Source organism: Anabas testudineus, chromosome 4 (assembly GCF_900324465.2).
Source record: "Anabas testudineus chromosome 4, fAnaTes1.2, whole genome shotgun sequence".
In the NCBI taxonomy this organism is placed as follows: Eukaryota; Metazoa; Chordata; class Actinopteri; order Anabantiformes; family Anabantidae; genus Anabas; species Anabas testudineus.
Genome location: NC_046613.1, coordinates 12,027,841 through 12,040,721, shown reverse-complemented (window position 1 = coordinate 12,040,721; position 12,881 = coordinate 12,027,841). Strand labels below are relative to the sequence as shown.

General features: G+C 38.3%; 2 protein-coding genes across 2 annotated transcripts; one reads left to right on the top strand and one right to left on the bottom strand.

Annotated features, from left to right (window-relative positions):
• Positions 1 to 971: 971 nt before the first annotated feature.
• On the bottom strand, positions 972 to 4,890 carry LOC113151940 (serine/threonine-protein kinase NIM1). Its single transcript, XM_026344807.1, has 4 exons — positions 4,856 to 4,890; positions 3,124 to 3,426; positions 2,365 to 2,633; positions 972 to 1,830 (listed from the first exon to the last, which is right to left on the bottom strand). Exons 1-4 carry the CDS (start codon positions 4,875 to 4,877, stop codon positions 1,078 to 1,080), a joined length of 1,347 nt encoding a protein of 448 aa, XP_026200592.1. The 5' UTR covers positions 4,878 to 4,890; the 3' UTR covers positions 972 to 1,077.
• A 949-nt stretch (positions 4,891 to 5,839) lies between these two features.
• Positions 5,840 to 8,321, top strand: pole4 (polymerase (DNA-directed), epsilon 4, accessory subunit). The gene is made up of 4 exons (XM_026344808.2): positions 5,840 to 6,204; positions 7,542 to 7,626; positions 7,888 to 7,929; positions 8,037 to 8,321. The coding sequence occupies exons 1-4, from the start codon at positions 5,956 to 5,958 to the stop codon at positions 8,048 to 8,050; spliced, it is 390 nt and encodes a 129-aa protein (XP_026200593.1). The 5' UTR covers positions 5,840 to 5,955; the 3' UTR covers positions 8,051 to 8,321.
• The last annotated feature ends 4,560 nt before the right edge of the window (positions 8,322 to 12,881 follow it).

Genomic DNA, 12,881 nt, shown 5'->3' with positions numbered 1-12,881 from the left:
ACAATAATGTGACGAACAAACTAGAGTTTCACTTTGCAATGTTTGCAGTCTCAAATCAGCCAAATATTGTGTAACTTTTAAAAATTCACAGATGCACAAATACTCCATATTTCATCATCAGCTCTTTTACAGAAAGTCCTTGAAATGGGTCCAAATTGTCAGGATCTGAAACTAAACATAATTTTAACAGACTTTTATTCTAAGTAATGAACCAGTCACAGCCACTCACCCACCCACACACTGCTAAAGGTGTTAATACACAGTGACATTAAATTCAATCTAAAACAAAAGCTCACAAGGAGCACAATACATAATAATAAACAAAATGAGGTTACAGTACAATTGTGCAAAACAATCTGTTTGGCCCATTTTTTTCATAAAATGTATATATCTTTATAAAATTGATAGCATTTCAAATAAATATATACATTAAATGAAGGCATTTAGGAATCATTGCTGTTTAATTGTGTTTAAAACAAACAAAAACATACGAGATGGTAGCTGACTGCTTCTACATTTACAATACTGTCTATTGTTCGGGCCTCGTGTGATCCAAATTTTGTTCTGTGCCTTGCGTAATTTTTCCAAGGAAATATTTTTTTCTTTTCTTTTTCTTTTTCTCAAAGTCTTAATTTCTATTAAACCAAGCATGTCTGGTGTGCTGTATCAGGATTACCTGTGGATGTGGATTAGTTCTGTAGATTTGCTGTATGCTCTGACTAAGAAGGACGGGAAGATCCTAGTGGCTATACAGTGATTGATAAATGCTTTCGCGTCGGTAAGCTTGTTGTTGATGATGTAACCAGAACAAGACAGCTGATTACTTAAGATAGGTGCCCTGGTCTGGAAACTATAATTGACTTACACTGTAGGACAAAAAAAAAAAAGCCTTCAACTGACCTCAACCTCCACGTGTCTGCCATTTCAGTCCAGTGTTACACAATGTAACTTTAATAATTTCATCATGTAACATAACACCTCACTTGGGAACTTGAAATGACTGAGGAGGTGTCAGAAACCAAATGCACATGTAATAAATTAGACTGGTCACAGCTAAAGCACCCCAGTTATTTATTATCACAGAATAACACAGACAGCAGAGGGAGTGTGTTTTTCCACAGATGCTGTAGACCACCTCCTGGGACTCCTATATTCATCAGGGTGAAGCGCTGAGTAACCTACAGCCTCTACTGACCTCCTCTTCTGGACCCGATGGAGGAGGATCCTGTAGGTCCCTGTCAATGGGCTCCTACAGTCTAAACAGGGATTGTTTTGCAGATGAACCGTCACAATGCCAAGATCTGAGAGCAAACTCTTGACCTCCTGCTCCTCCACGCACAGAGCCTGACTGGGCTGGGCAAAGTGTGCTGGGCACAGGGGCAATGACACATACGCACAGGGGTACTGAATCCCTTTCAGCCAGGCACTGTTTGTAATCTGCATAAGAGAGGAGCGATCAGTAGGCACAGGACGCAGCATGCCTTTTATCACCAACTGGCATGGATCAGGCACGTAAGCAGGAATACTGTAAGCCCCCTGGAGGATGCAACGCTTCAGCTTCCCCATGTTGTCCCCATAAAATGGCATAGTAGCTGTTACCATGAAGTACAGCAGGATGCCTAAAGCCCAAATATCTGAATAGCGTCCGATGTAACCTTGTACCTTAAACAGTTCAGGAGCAGCATAAGGTGGAGAGCCACAAAAATTGACGAGGAGCTCATTGGGGCTGCTCTCTGTGCTGAAGCCAAAATCCCCGACCTTGATGCAGTAGCTGGTGGTGTAAAAAATGTTTTCTGCCTTAAGGTCTCTGTGGACGATGTTGTTGTCGTGCTGAAATATAAAGATACATATTTATATAAGCTCTAAATATTTAGCAGGGATTCTGTTGTGACAAACATACGACTTTTGAACATCTTCCATGTATTTGGAGTCTTGTTTGCTTAGGGAGTCTATGTTGTAAAATGTTTGTTTACATCAGTAATGCTAAACAGACAAGATTCAAACTCAACTAAATCTTCCAGGTGGTCTAGTTTTTAAGATGCAACTCTTGACTCATTTCATGGGAAACATTTGTTTGTTATAATAAACCCTCCTCTGCATTTTCTTTCTTTTTCTGCTTCTCCTATCAAAATGAAACCAGAATGAACCAAAACCACTTAACTTATAAAATTCTTTAAAAAGGGTTGTGTCAAAGCATGTACAGATTGAGCCTTTACAGAAATTAAACCTAATTTCAAATTCAGCTAATAGAAATATAGAATACCTGGCATTTCCATGCACAAGAGGCACAGACTGAACTGGAGTGCACGGACACAGAGTCATACTACTCAGTAGATCGTAATTAACAGTGGCACTACAGCTCACCATGTGTCCAACAGCAGAGATGATTTGTGCAAAGACCAGCTTGGTTTCCAGGTCATTAAGTTTCCCGCTGGTGGTGATTCGGGAAAATAGGTCTCCACCGCTGCCGTACTCCATCACCAGATACAGCCTCCTGTTGGTCTCGATCACCTCATAAAGACGCACAACGTTGGGGTGGCATAGCTTCTCCATGGAGCTGATCTCAGAGGAAGTCAAAGCCCGGCTCTTCCTATCCAGACGCAGCTTGTCCATGACTTTGACAGCTACTCTCTCTGAGACAGACAAGATGGTAAAAGATCTTAAAAAACAGGCAGAGGCAAGCTTAAGAGGTTTAAACAAATGAGAAAACAGGGAGATGAATGCCACCACTAGGTACAGTATGAGAAGAATGCTGACAGAAATTGCTTTAATCGTCTAATTTAATTGGAAAAGAGTTGCAGCATTGTTCTAAGGCATGACAAAAATGTGGATAAGAATCAAAAACCCTGCAGCAAACATGTACCCAAAGCCTGGCTGCAAAGTACACACACATATACAGGAGTGGTTTTCATGAACTGCAGGGGTCAGGATCTAGCTGGGCCAGAAAGGTTTACTGAGGGGATAAGATGACATGAACGTCTTTCACAAACTTAACATATTTATTATTACATCCCCCCTGAAGGTCAGAGTGGGTGGCCCGGACTGAAAGAAGGAAATGCTATTCAAGCTGAATGTACACTAAAAAACATGGATCAATACCGACAGAGGCTCATGGTTCCTGACCTTTCGTCAAGGTGTGGACGCCCAGCTTGACCGTAGAAAAGTTGCCCTGACCGATTTCTCCACGCATCTCATAAAAACCAACCCTTCGCCCGAGCATCAGGTCATTGACGATCTTCTCGTTGTGGGCCATGTCATAGACGACCCGTTCAAATGGTGACTGCTTCATTCTCTCTGCTTCACTCAGCTGTGGGACAGCACAAATGGCAGCAGAGGCCACTGGTCTGGCTGCTTTTTCCACGTTCGAAGACTCATCTTTGGATTTTCTGCTCACTTTCTGCTTTGGCCACAGCCGTGTTTTGATTACTACAAAAGAAATTTAAGAAAGAAGAAACAGTTTTATGATATGAGTTTAGGGGTAAAATGCACTTTTTTTAAGCTAATTTACAAATATAAATATTTATTCATGTTTTCGTCATACAGTACTCAAGTGTATGAATGGACTAATATAAAATGTATTCTCACGATGCAAGGAGAGCTCTCCTTTTTAACTTATATTTGATAAAGACATACAGCTCCAACACCTTTGTGGTGTTAGTGTTATGACTAGCAAGTTGCCAGATACTATTATATTCTCAAACAATGTTTAATCAGTGAGAACATTTAGTGATTTTTTTCCTTTTTAGTGTTAGACAAAAGCAGGACGTGTCAATGTTTCCTGTTTTTTTTTTTTTTTCCTTTGCTAGGATCACAGATCTTATTCTTTGGATACAGGACACTAAAGTCAGCACAATTCTTTCAAAGAATAGCCTAACAATTTGTTTTTTCCACTACAGGATTGTGTTTTATAACTTTTAACATGAACTAGACACCCTGTTTGAGAAAACAGTGCCAACATTACACAATATGTAACAGGTAATAGAGTCAGATGTCAGACTGTCTGTACTCTGTGTGGGTGTCTCATAGCCCAGATAGCCTGTCACAATTACAGGACATAAGGAGAAAGTGTATGAAAATAAATTAGCCAATTATCAACAACAGTGACAAGTCAAACTCCTAAAACACTTAACCTGAACAATTAAAATGTAAAATGTCATGTTTCATTTACAGTGTAATGAAACTGTGGATCCTCCTGATCATTGTGAGTGGAGGCGGGCTCTGGTCTATATGTGGCCAGGATTACTTGTTTCACTAAGATCCAGTATTAGTGGGTCACTTTTACATGCAGAAGGCTATTTATACTGTGCTAAATAAAGCAATATAAATTCACAAAGTTTTGTTTTGTTTAACAAATACAGCAGTTGTCGTATGCATTTAATGTGAAACACATGTAAAGACGTGCTGTTTATAAAGATTACTAAACCTAGATTATTATCTAGATGTAATGACATAATTATGTTATATAGAATAACTCTTGTCATTAGTAGCCACACAGTAACCAGACATTATGAACGTTATAGGATTCCAGTTCCTAATAAGGTACTAATGTAACTAGCTAGCTTTTAATGGTCAATAAACAATTTACTAATAGTTTAGAAGATAGCAATGTATAGTGCTTTAATAATAGAGCTAGTCCTTCATTACTGAATTTCTTTAAAGCCACTAAGTATGCAGTGGTAAGGGTTAATAGGTCATTAAAGGTTTTTTTATTATAATTATTTCACAAATGACAAGGACAAACAGCAAAAGATAAACACTGATCAAATTTAAGTTTAGTATTAGTAAATGTCAACAACAAAACTGCAGAGATGTGTGTTATTTTTCTAATAAAATTATATAAAGAATATCATTTTACCTGGGAGCTGTGGGTCTTTCATGTCTGTCCCTCGATCTGTAGGCTAACACCTGACTGTCTGAACATGTGAATGGAGGTTCAGAGGACTAAAGAACTCCTCACAATCCTATTAACACAGTGTATTAGTAGTCTGCTCAAGGTCCTCTGACATAGATTGTGCTGCAGGCACATTTTTTAAACTACTCATACCACAAATTGATTTTCATATTGATCCACAGCTGATACTCGTTTGTAATCTTAATGTAGGCTATTGATGGAATTTTTTGGTTGTTGTTGTTTTGATTTATATTAATAATGTCAGATGCCCAAGCCTTTACCAACACTAAATGTATAAATGTTACCTTTCCTTAATGGAGCTTTAGTTTAGTGGCCAGCAACTTTTTCTGTTTACACATTGCTTTGTTCCCAACAATAAGAGCTCTGATAAACTTAATGTACTCGACCTGCACATGAACAAATGACACATTTATCTATTAGTCAACACTGTGAAGCATTTAGCATAAGCATAAGCTTTAGCATTTCCCCTAGGAGCTGGTGGAGACAAAATCAGTACAAAATATAATTTGAGTACTGGACTTGGAAAAATGTCGGATGATGTTGCTCCAGAGGTGATGACATGGGTGTTTACAGCTTGTTTCCACTGCCACCCAGTGGAGGAAAATGAGTTGGGTTTTTGTATTTTCTGTATGTACTTTTTTTAATTTTAGATTAAATATTATTATTAAATAATAATTTAACTTATTTATTTACTTCTTTATAAATGAATATACTTTAATATAGTCCTATTATTAGTGGCCAGCTTCGCCAACATCTTTTATTAACACTGAAGTCCGCAACGTCCTGCGATTGACGTCACACTCCAGCCAATAGTCAGCATCTAATTCCCAATCTGTCCAATCACCGACGAGGATTAGTTGGCGGGAGAGGGATAGGCGGGGCATCTGGGTTCCTGACTGGCCAATTAGAGCAAGCCACTCACCGAAAGGCCGGAAGCACATGCTGGCGCGCTGCAGCTAATGTTGTCATCTGTGACATGTAGACAGAGAAGCGTATTAACTCTGTGTGATTCTTAAATAAATCGTCTGTGTAAAATTGTGAGAATGGCAACAACAGTGGCAACGCCCGTTGCCCCCACGGAGCACGACCCTGACCGGTGTGGGAGCGAGGAGGAGAGCCGCGGGGCCGAGGCGGCGGAGGAGAGCAGCCCGCAGCAGGTAGGCCCTGCGGCCGCCGGGAGCCACAGCCGACTGTCCAAACTCCCGCTGGCCCGTATCAAGGCTCTCATGAAGACCGACCCAGACGTGTCTCTCGCCAGCCAGGAGTCTGTATTTATCATCGCTAAAGCCACGGTAAAAACCATGAAGGAAGTCCTGCAGCAGTACAGATACTGAGCGTGACTGGTTGTGCTTTCACAGCGTGGTACTAACGTTACTGCAGCTTGAGAGGAAACTAGTCATCCAGATATTTACCCACTACAGCATCCATTGTATTTATTAAAGTGCTAGAGGCCAGATCTGCTGTAGCACTGGTACTCTCATTCCTCCATGGTTCATTTAATATGATTAGAGCGTAATAAGGTGTCATGAAAGACATTTAAGTGTTTTATGTGAGGTGCATACAGGCTACCATACGTATAAATAGATATACATAATAAATTATAATAATATACTTTAAAAATAATACAGTAATAACCTAATTAAGGAACCTCTCAGTGTGATACATGGAGAGTGTAGGTCATGCTTCTACCTTTATGTCTATAATCTATCATACTAGTGTTTACAATGAAAATATAACTGTAAATGTTGATCAGTTCTGTGTATACAACATTATTTGCATACGCAGACCGACAAAGTTATCATTGTTGTCCAAGAGTTGTTTTTTGAGCTTACAGTGAATCCAGAAAGTATTCACAGCCCTTATCCTTTTTCCATCTTTTTGTCATGTGGAGTCGTTTCCATCTGGACACTCTACGCCATACAGCCTGATTGCTGGAGTGCTGCAGAGGCCGCTCTAGGAAGAATCCTGGTGATTCTAAACCTTCGCCTCCATCATCCATTTACGAATGATGGGGCTCATTGTGCTCATTGAGACCTTCAATGCTGCAGAAGTATTTCTGTACCCTTCCCCAGATCTGTGCCTTGATACAATCCTGTCTCAGAGGTCTACAGACATGCAACTTTTAACTTAACCTTATGTAGACAGGTGTATGTCTTTCCAAATCGTGTCCAATCAACTGTATTCACCACAGGTGGACTCCAAACAAGTTGTAGAAACACCTTTAGGCTGATCAGTTGAAACAGATACACCAGAGCTCAGTGATTGAGAGTCATGGCAAAGACTGTGAATACTTATGTACATGTGACATTTTTGTTTTTTATTTTAATACATGTGATTATTTTAGATTTAAAACAAACTTCTCTCACTTTGTCATTATGGAGCATTTTTATAGAATTTTGAAGAACATAATGAATTTAATCCATTGTGGAATAAGGCAGTAAGAAGAAGAATTGTGGAAAAGTGCTGTGATACTCTCTGGATGAACTGTATCCTGATCACCTTATCTGGTCAGAAGATGTTCTACTGACTGTTTAGCCTTGTGAGGCTGACAGGGGCAGGGACATTATAATTTATTTTACTTTATTTTTAGTTATAAATGACAGAATATTAAAGATTTTCTTTCCTTCAGGAGTTGTTTGTCGAGATGATTGCCAAAGATGCCCTTGTGTATGCCCAGCAAGGAAAGAGGAAAACTTTACAAAGAAAAGACTTAGGTAAGAAAAAAACTAAACTAAAGGATTAGTATTTTACTGTTTAGCTGAATGACTCAAACCTGGATGTGGCTATTTCAATTCGTACTGTGTTGATTACTATAAAGGGGATTTGATTGTCTGTGTAATCTGATTAATTTACTTAAAATTTTTAAGGATGACAAACCTATGATATTCATTAGATTAGCTTTATAGAGACTCTCCTATCTTCTGTTGTCACCTGTATAAATTAAATAGCTTTTCTCTTTTCTTTTGCCTTCTCAGACAACGCAATAGAGGCGATAGATGAGTTTGCATTTCTTGAAGGTATGTCTTGTCAGATGTATTTGCAAAAGAACAATGCAGATGTGTAAATGATTGTGCTGATTACCTTTTGTACCAGTACATCCTACTAACTCTTGCTTAATTTCTAGGCACGCTGGATTAAACACTGTTTCAGAAGATGAATGAGAACATTTCAAAATCTGCAAGCAGCCATGAAGCATATTGTCACGGGACGCAGTTTATTGTGTCTGGTATCGTATGTTGACATTCGAGTTTTCAGACTCTCAAATTGGACATTTATAAATGCTTTTCTACAATGTGCCATTAGAAATTTTCATACTTGTGATAATGTGTAAATGTTTTGTAAATATTTGTGATATATTAGTGTACAATGGAATAAATTTAAGTTTTAAACAACCAGATTCTGTCAGAATTAAATGAAAATAAAATTTAACAGAAGAGTGCGCAGAGTGAAGCAGCCTTCGTCAGAAGTCAAGACTGAGAACTAGTCACGTTCTCCTTTAATTAAATATAAGGTGTCGTAGATATTAGCAATTACATATTAGCTTGATAAAGGTGAGTAGAAAAACGAATCACCATGGTAACATGCAAATGAGGAATCTGCTCAATACAGCTTTCAAAATGTGAGTGAGATGTTGTTAAATGAGACGCAGTCAACAGTCACACTCATGGGAAACTAGCTGTGGCTTCCTTGTGTTGTGCTGCTCAACTTTCTGCATCAAAGTGACAAAACCACAGTCTAGGTTCTGATTATGGGATCTCCAGGGATGTGCAAGCTGAGGCGAGGTACTTCCCTTATCAACACATCTAAATGATTTTAACATAGTACTGAAGATGACAGAGGAGGATCTTCACTTCACTTCAAAATGGCAATAAATCATTTCAATACAATGTTTGACCAACATTAATTTATTTTAAACTGATTTGTCTCATGGAAATATCGAACAATTTACCTGTTTGTAATTGCACCAAGAGACGCTGATGTGTTGAATCTGGACTGTTATTTTGTCCAACCAATACAAAATATCAATATAGAGTTTAATTATTAGGCTTCTCATCTCAAGTAGCCCTAGCCATAATGTGTAATGATGGGCACATGATACAGATGCAGATAGATGATGCTGTTAGTGATCACTGGTGGATAAACAGTGTAATGACACCATATGGCTGCAAACATGTCTGGCATTTCTACAGTGCTGTTTTTTATTGGTTATCTGTCTACACTAATACGTAAACTGGCCAAATAAAAGCCAACACCTGCATTTCACTAAGTAAATATGCAAAAGGCTTTCATTAGATAATTACTGCAGGGATTAATGTGCTGGATGACCAGGATTTTCCATCACTGACCTGGATTCTTTTCTTCCCAGATGGCACAGGGATATATACATAGTTTATCAGACAGATCCTCTCAAGCCATCTTCACGTCTCACAAGAGATGTTTAATGGGGTTTATGAAAGGTTATGTGTCAGCCCAGTCTTACATGTAAGTATGTATTTACTTGCATTCATTCTGCTTTCAGTTCTGACCAAATCCCCGTCCCAGCCACTGAGAAGCCCTCTCATAGCATCCATCATGTAGAGATGGCATTAGCCTGATGACTAGCAGTGCTTGATGTTTGTCAGACATAGTGCTTGGAGTTCTGTGCAAAGAATTTACTTTTGGGTCATCAGACTATAAAACATTTGTACTTTGTGCTCTCTGGGTCATTTTAATACTGTTTGGCAAATTCCAAACAGACTGTGGCTGCCTTCTTACCACGCTACCAAATGACTCAATTGATGGAGTGATTAGAGTGACTGTTCCCTCTTGGGTTACACTGTATGGTTGTTGGTCACCATGGTTCTATTGTCCATTTAGTTTTAGTTCAGTCATATCATTGTTCTGATCTGAGCCTCATTACAAAATGTTGTTGTGCTCTACAAAGAGGTCCTTTGACTTCATGGCTTAATGGGTTTTATACTCACATGCTGTGTGAATTGTGCGACCTATATACACATCTGTGCTTTTCTAAACTACGATATCAGTACGTTTGACCACAGGTGGTCTGCAGTCAGAAATTTTAATTGAAGCCACCTGACCTCAATGTGGAGCCACAATAAAACATCAAAATGTTTATGTAAATTAGAACTTTGAACTTTTAATTAATTAGTAACAAATGTGAGATCACTTTTGAAAAAAATTAAATCAAATTGAAGAACCAATCTCACAGGAAACAAGTAACAAGAAACACCTTGGTGATCGGTCTTTTACTCACTTAATATTTGGGTGAGCTGATATAAAAAGATGTTACATTCCATGTTGTTTAATATATGTAAATACCAGCAAAAAAGAAAAAGCTAAAATTCAACTTTAACTTTTGTCTCGTACTCGTCTTTCTCTATCCTAAACTCTTTGTCCTTGCCTTTTCAATAGTTTTTGAGGGATTATATAACAACATGCCTGTGAAATTGCGAAGCTTAAAATTCTTTTGTTCTTCCCAGCAGTACAGTATATATTAAATCCAAAGGCTTCAGTTTCACACTCTAGGCGCAGTCAAGACCCCACGAGTTTTTGCAGTACGGATTTTTTAAAATAAATGTCTGATTGTATTTAAGCTAATTTTCTGGGTTTAGTGTTTCGAGGAGCAGTAAAACCGAGAAGTGAGAAGTACACATTTTTGGTTCCAGAGGGAAATCTGACTGGCGTGGGGAACATGGATACTCATTTCTAATAAAATATAATGACATGTAGAAGAATTGGACATAATTTTATTTTCACAGTCAATAAAGACATTCCAAGGAAATCTCAGAGAAATCTCAAAGAAAAATGCAGAACTTCCCTCAGATTAGAGCATGAACTGTGAATCTGGGACTGGAAAATTGCATCCTGAGAGAAAGACTTTCAACCCATGAATAAATGAAGGCACTAGATGGAAAGGTAAGACTTAACCAAATTAAAAACAAGTCATCCTGAGATGGACATGACACAAGTATTAAATGAATAACTTCTGATCAATGGTCAAGCTCACTGTCACACCCTGTCCGTTCCGTCTGTCTGTCCCATTCTCGTGACCTCAGTGTCATAGGAATGTCATAAGGGAACAAGAGTTTGGTGCTTAGAGGTCACACACTCCTAAAACCTAGTACCAAAATCAAACCACTAAAAACCTCTAAAGCTCACTCAACATACTGTAAATCTGGGTTTAATTCATACACAAACTACAGGAACTTTAATTTGGAACACAAATTAGTTTATAATGAAAAGAATGTGCTGTGCATTGGGCCAAATTCAAATCTGCATTTCATCCAGCTTAGTATTTGTTTCATACACCTCCCTGTTGGCCTTGTTTCTAAGATTTAAAAAAGTATTTCCCCCCCTCCATCTTATCTCTCGGAAATCCCTTTCAGGAACAGTAAAATCTCTTAGGCTGCATGTCCAGCGCAGGTAACTGAGCCCTCCAACATCTCCAGGAGGCCATACCATTCCTGCATGCTCTGCATCCCAGCGATTTCCCACATTTGTGAGTCTGCACACCTTGACAAGAGATATTTTAATCACTGCAAAGATATGCAGAAAATGTATACGGCTACTAAGCAGACCTGTAGTCATGTGGAAAGTATGTTTTTGCAGCTGAGATTCCAACCTGATTTCTTGGGTCAAATTCTTGAACAGTGAACCCCACCCCCATTACATACACACAAGTATATACACATTTTTACCCCAGCCTCACCCATCACTTTATGGACTGCATATTTTCACATCCAATGTTCTGCTATGCATGCCCACAAGAGACATATTGTTGCCCTGTTGTCTGGACATTTCTTAGATGTTTCACCAAGTGTTTCATGAGCCAAAGCATAATTTGTTCAATTTTAAGATCTGTTGAACCACAAGGACTGTAATGTGTCCATTACATGTAGTACATTAGAGTGGAAAGCAAACTGTTCCTGTATAAAAACTGTCTTGTCGTTCCAGTACTTCCCTGCCAATGTACTTTAAATTTGTCCCTTTTTGTTTTTTCAAGGTACGATAGTAATTTGTGTGTTTCATTTATATATTTTTATGTAAACTTAGCACACTTTTACAGCAGTAATCAACCTGAAGGATTATTTAATGGCACCATCCAAGCATGGTGGAAATATTTTCAGCTATAAACCATCATCTACTAATGCTAAACTTTGATGTTCATCTAACAGAAATAACTTAAGGAATAATATCCTCCAACATTCAGGATCCAATCCAGCCAAGACAAAAAACATTTTCCGTTGTAGCTGTTAAATTAGGCCTACTAATTGACAGTGAGTTCTGTGTACTTAGGACACAGATTCTGAACATTGCTGTTCAACTATAAATGAGATTTTGCTCAAATCCATTCTATCAAAGTTTCAGTGGTGAATATTTAAAAACCACTTCAAATAAAAATTTGATATTATCTGCGTAACCAGTTTGTTATAACTATAGATTTGGCGGGGGGGGGGGGGGGGGGGGGGGGATAAAGACAACAAAAAGGCATTCAAATGTTTTCTGAAGCAACATGTAGCAACAATTCTGTAACAGTTCCCTGTGTGGTGTTGTCCATGTGTGGTCATATTATACATTTTACATTTATTGTTGACTCAAACACAATATCTCTTATTTTCTTCTTATATTCTTTTCTTTTCTTATTTTCTACATTACTGTTGTTGATGTCATTAGATGACTTTAGCGTCTGTTATTTTTCTCCAGCAAAAGGTTAGTTTAAATTAATTCTGCATTCAAAGTTTTTCTGGTTTCTCCCTGTATAATCAAGTCCTGATGCTGTTTTCTATTGAAGTATTTATGTAATACCGTAATTGCTGTTGCTTGACTCTCAGATAGAGCCTGTAGCTTATTCCTGTGGTGTTAAGTTATGAAAACTAGGAAACCATTTTATATTGTGAATTATGAGCAGACAGGGCAAAGACATATTAAAAATTCCAAATGTCTGAATCACTGGTTGGCCAAATGTATT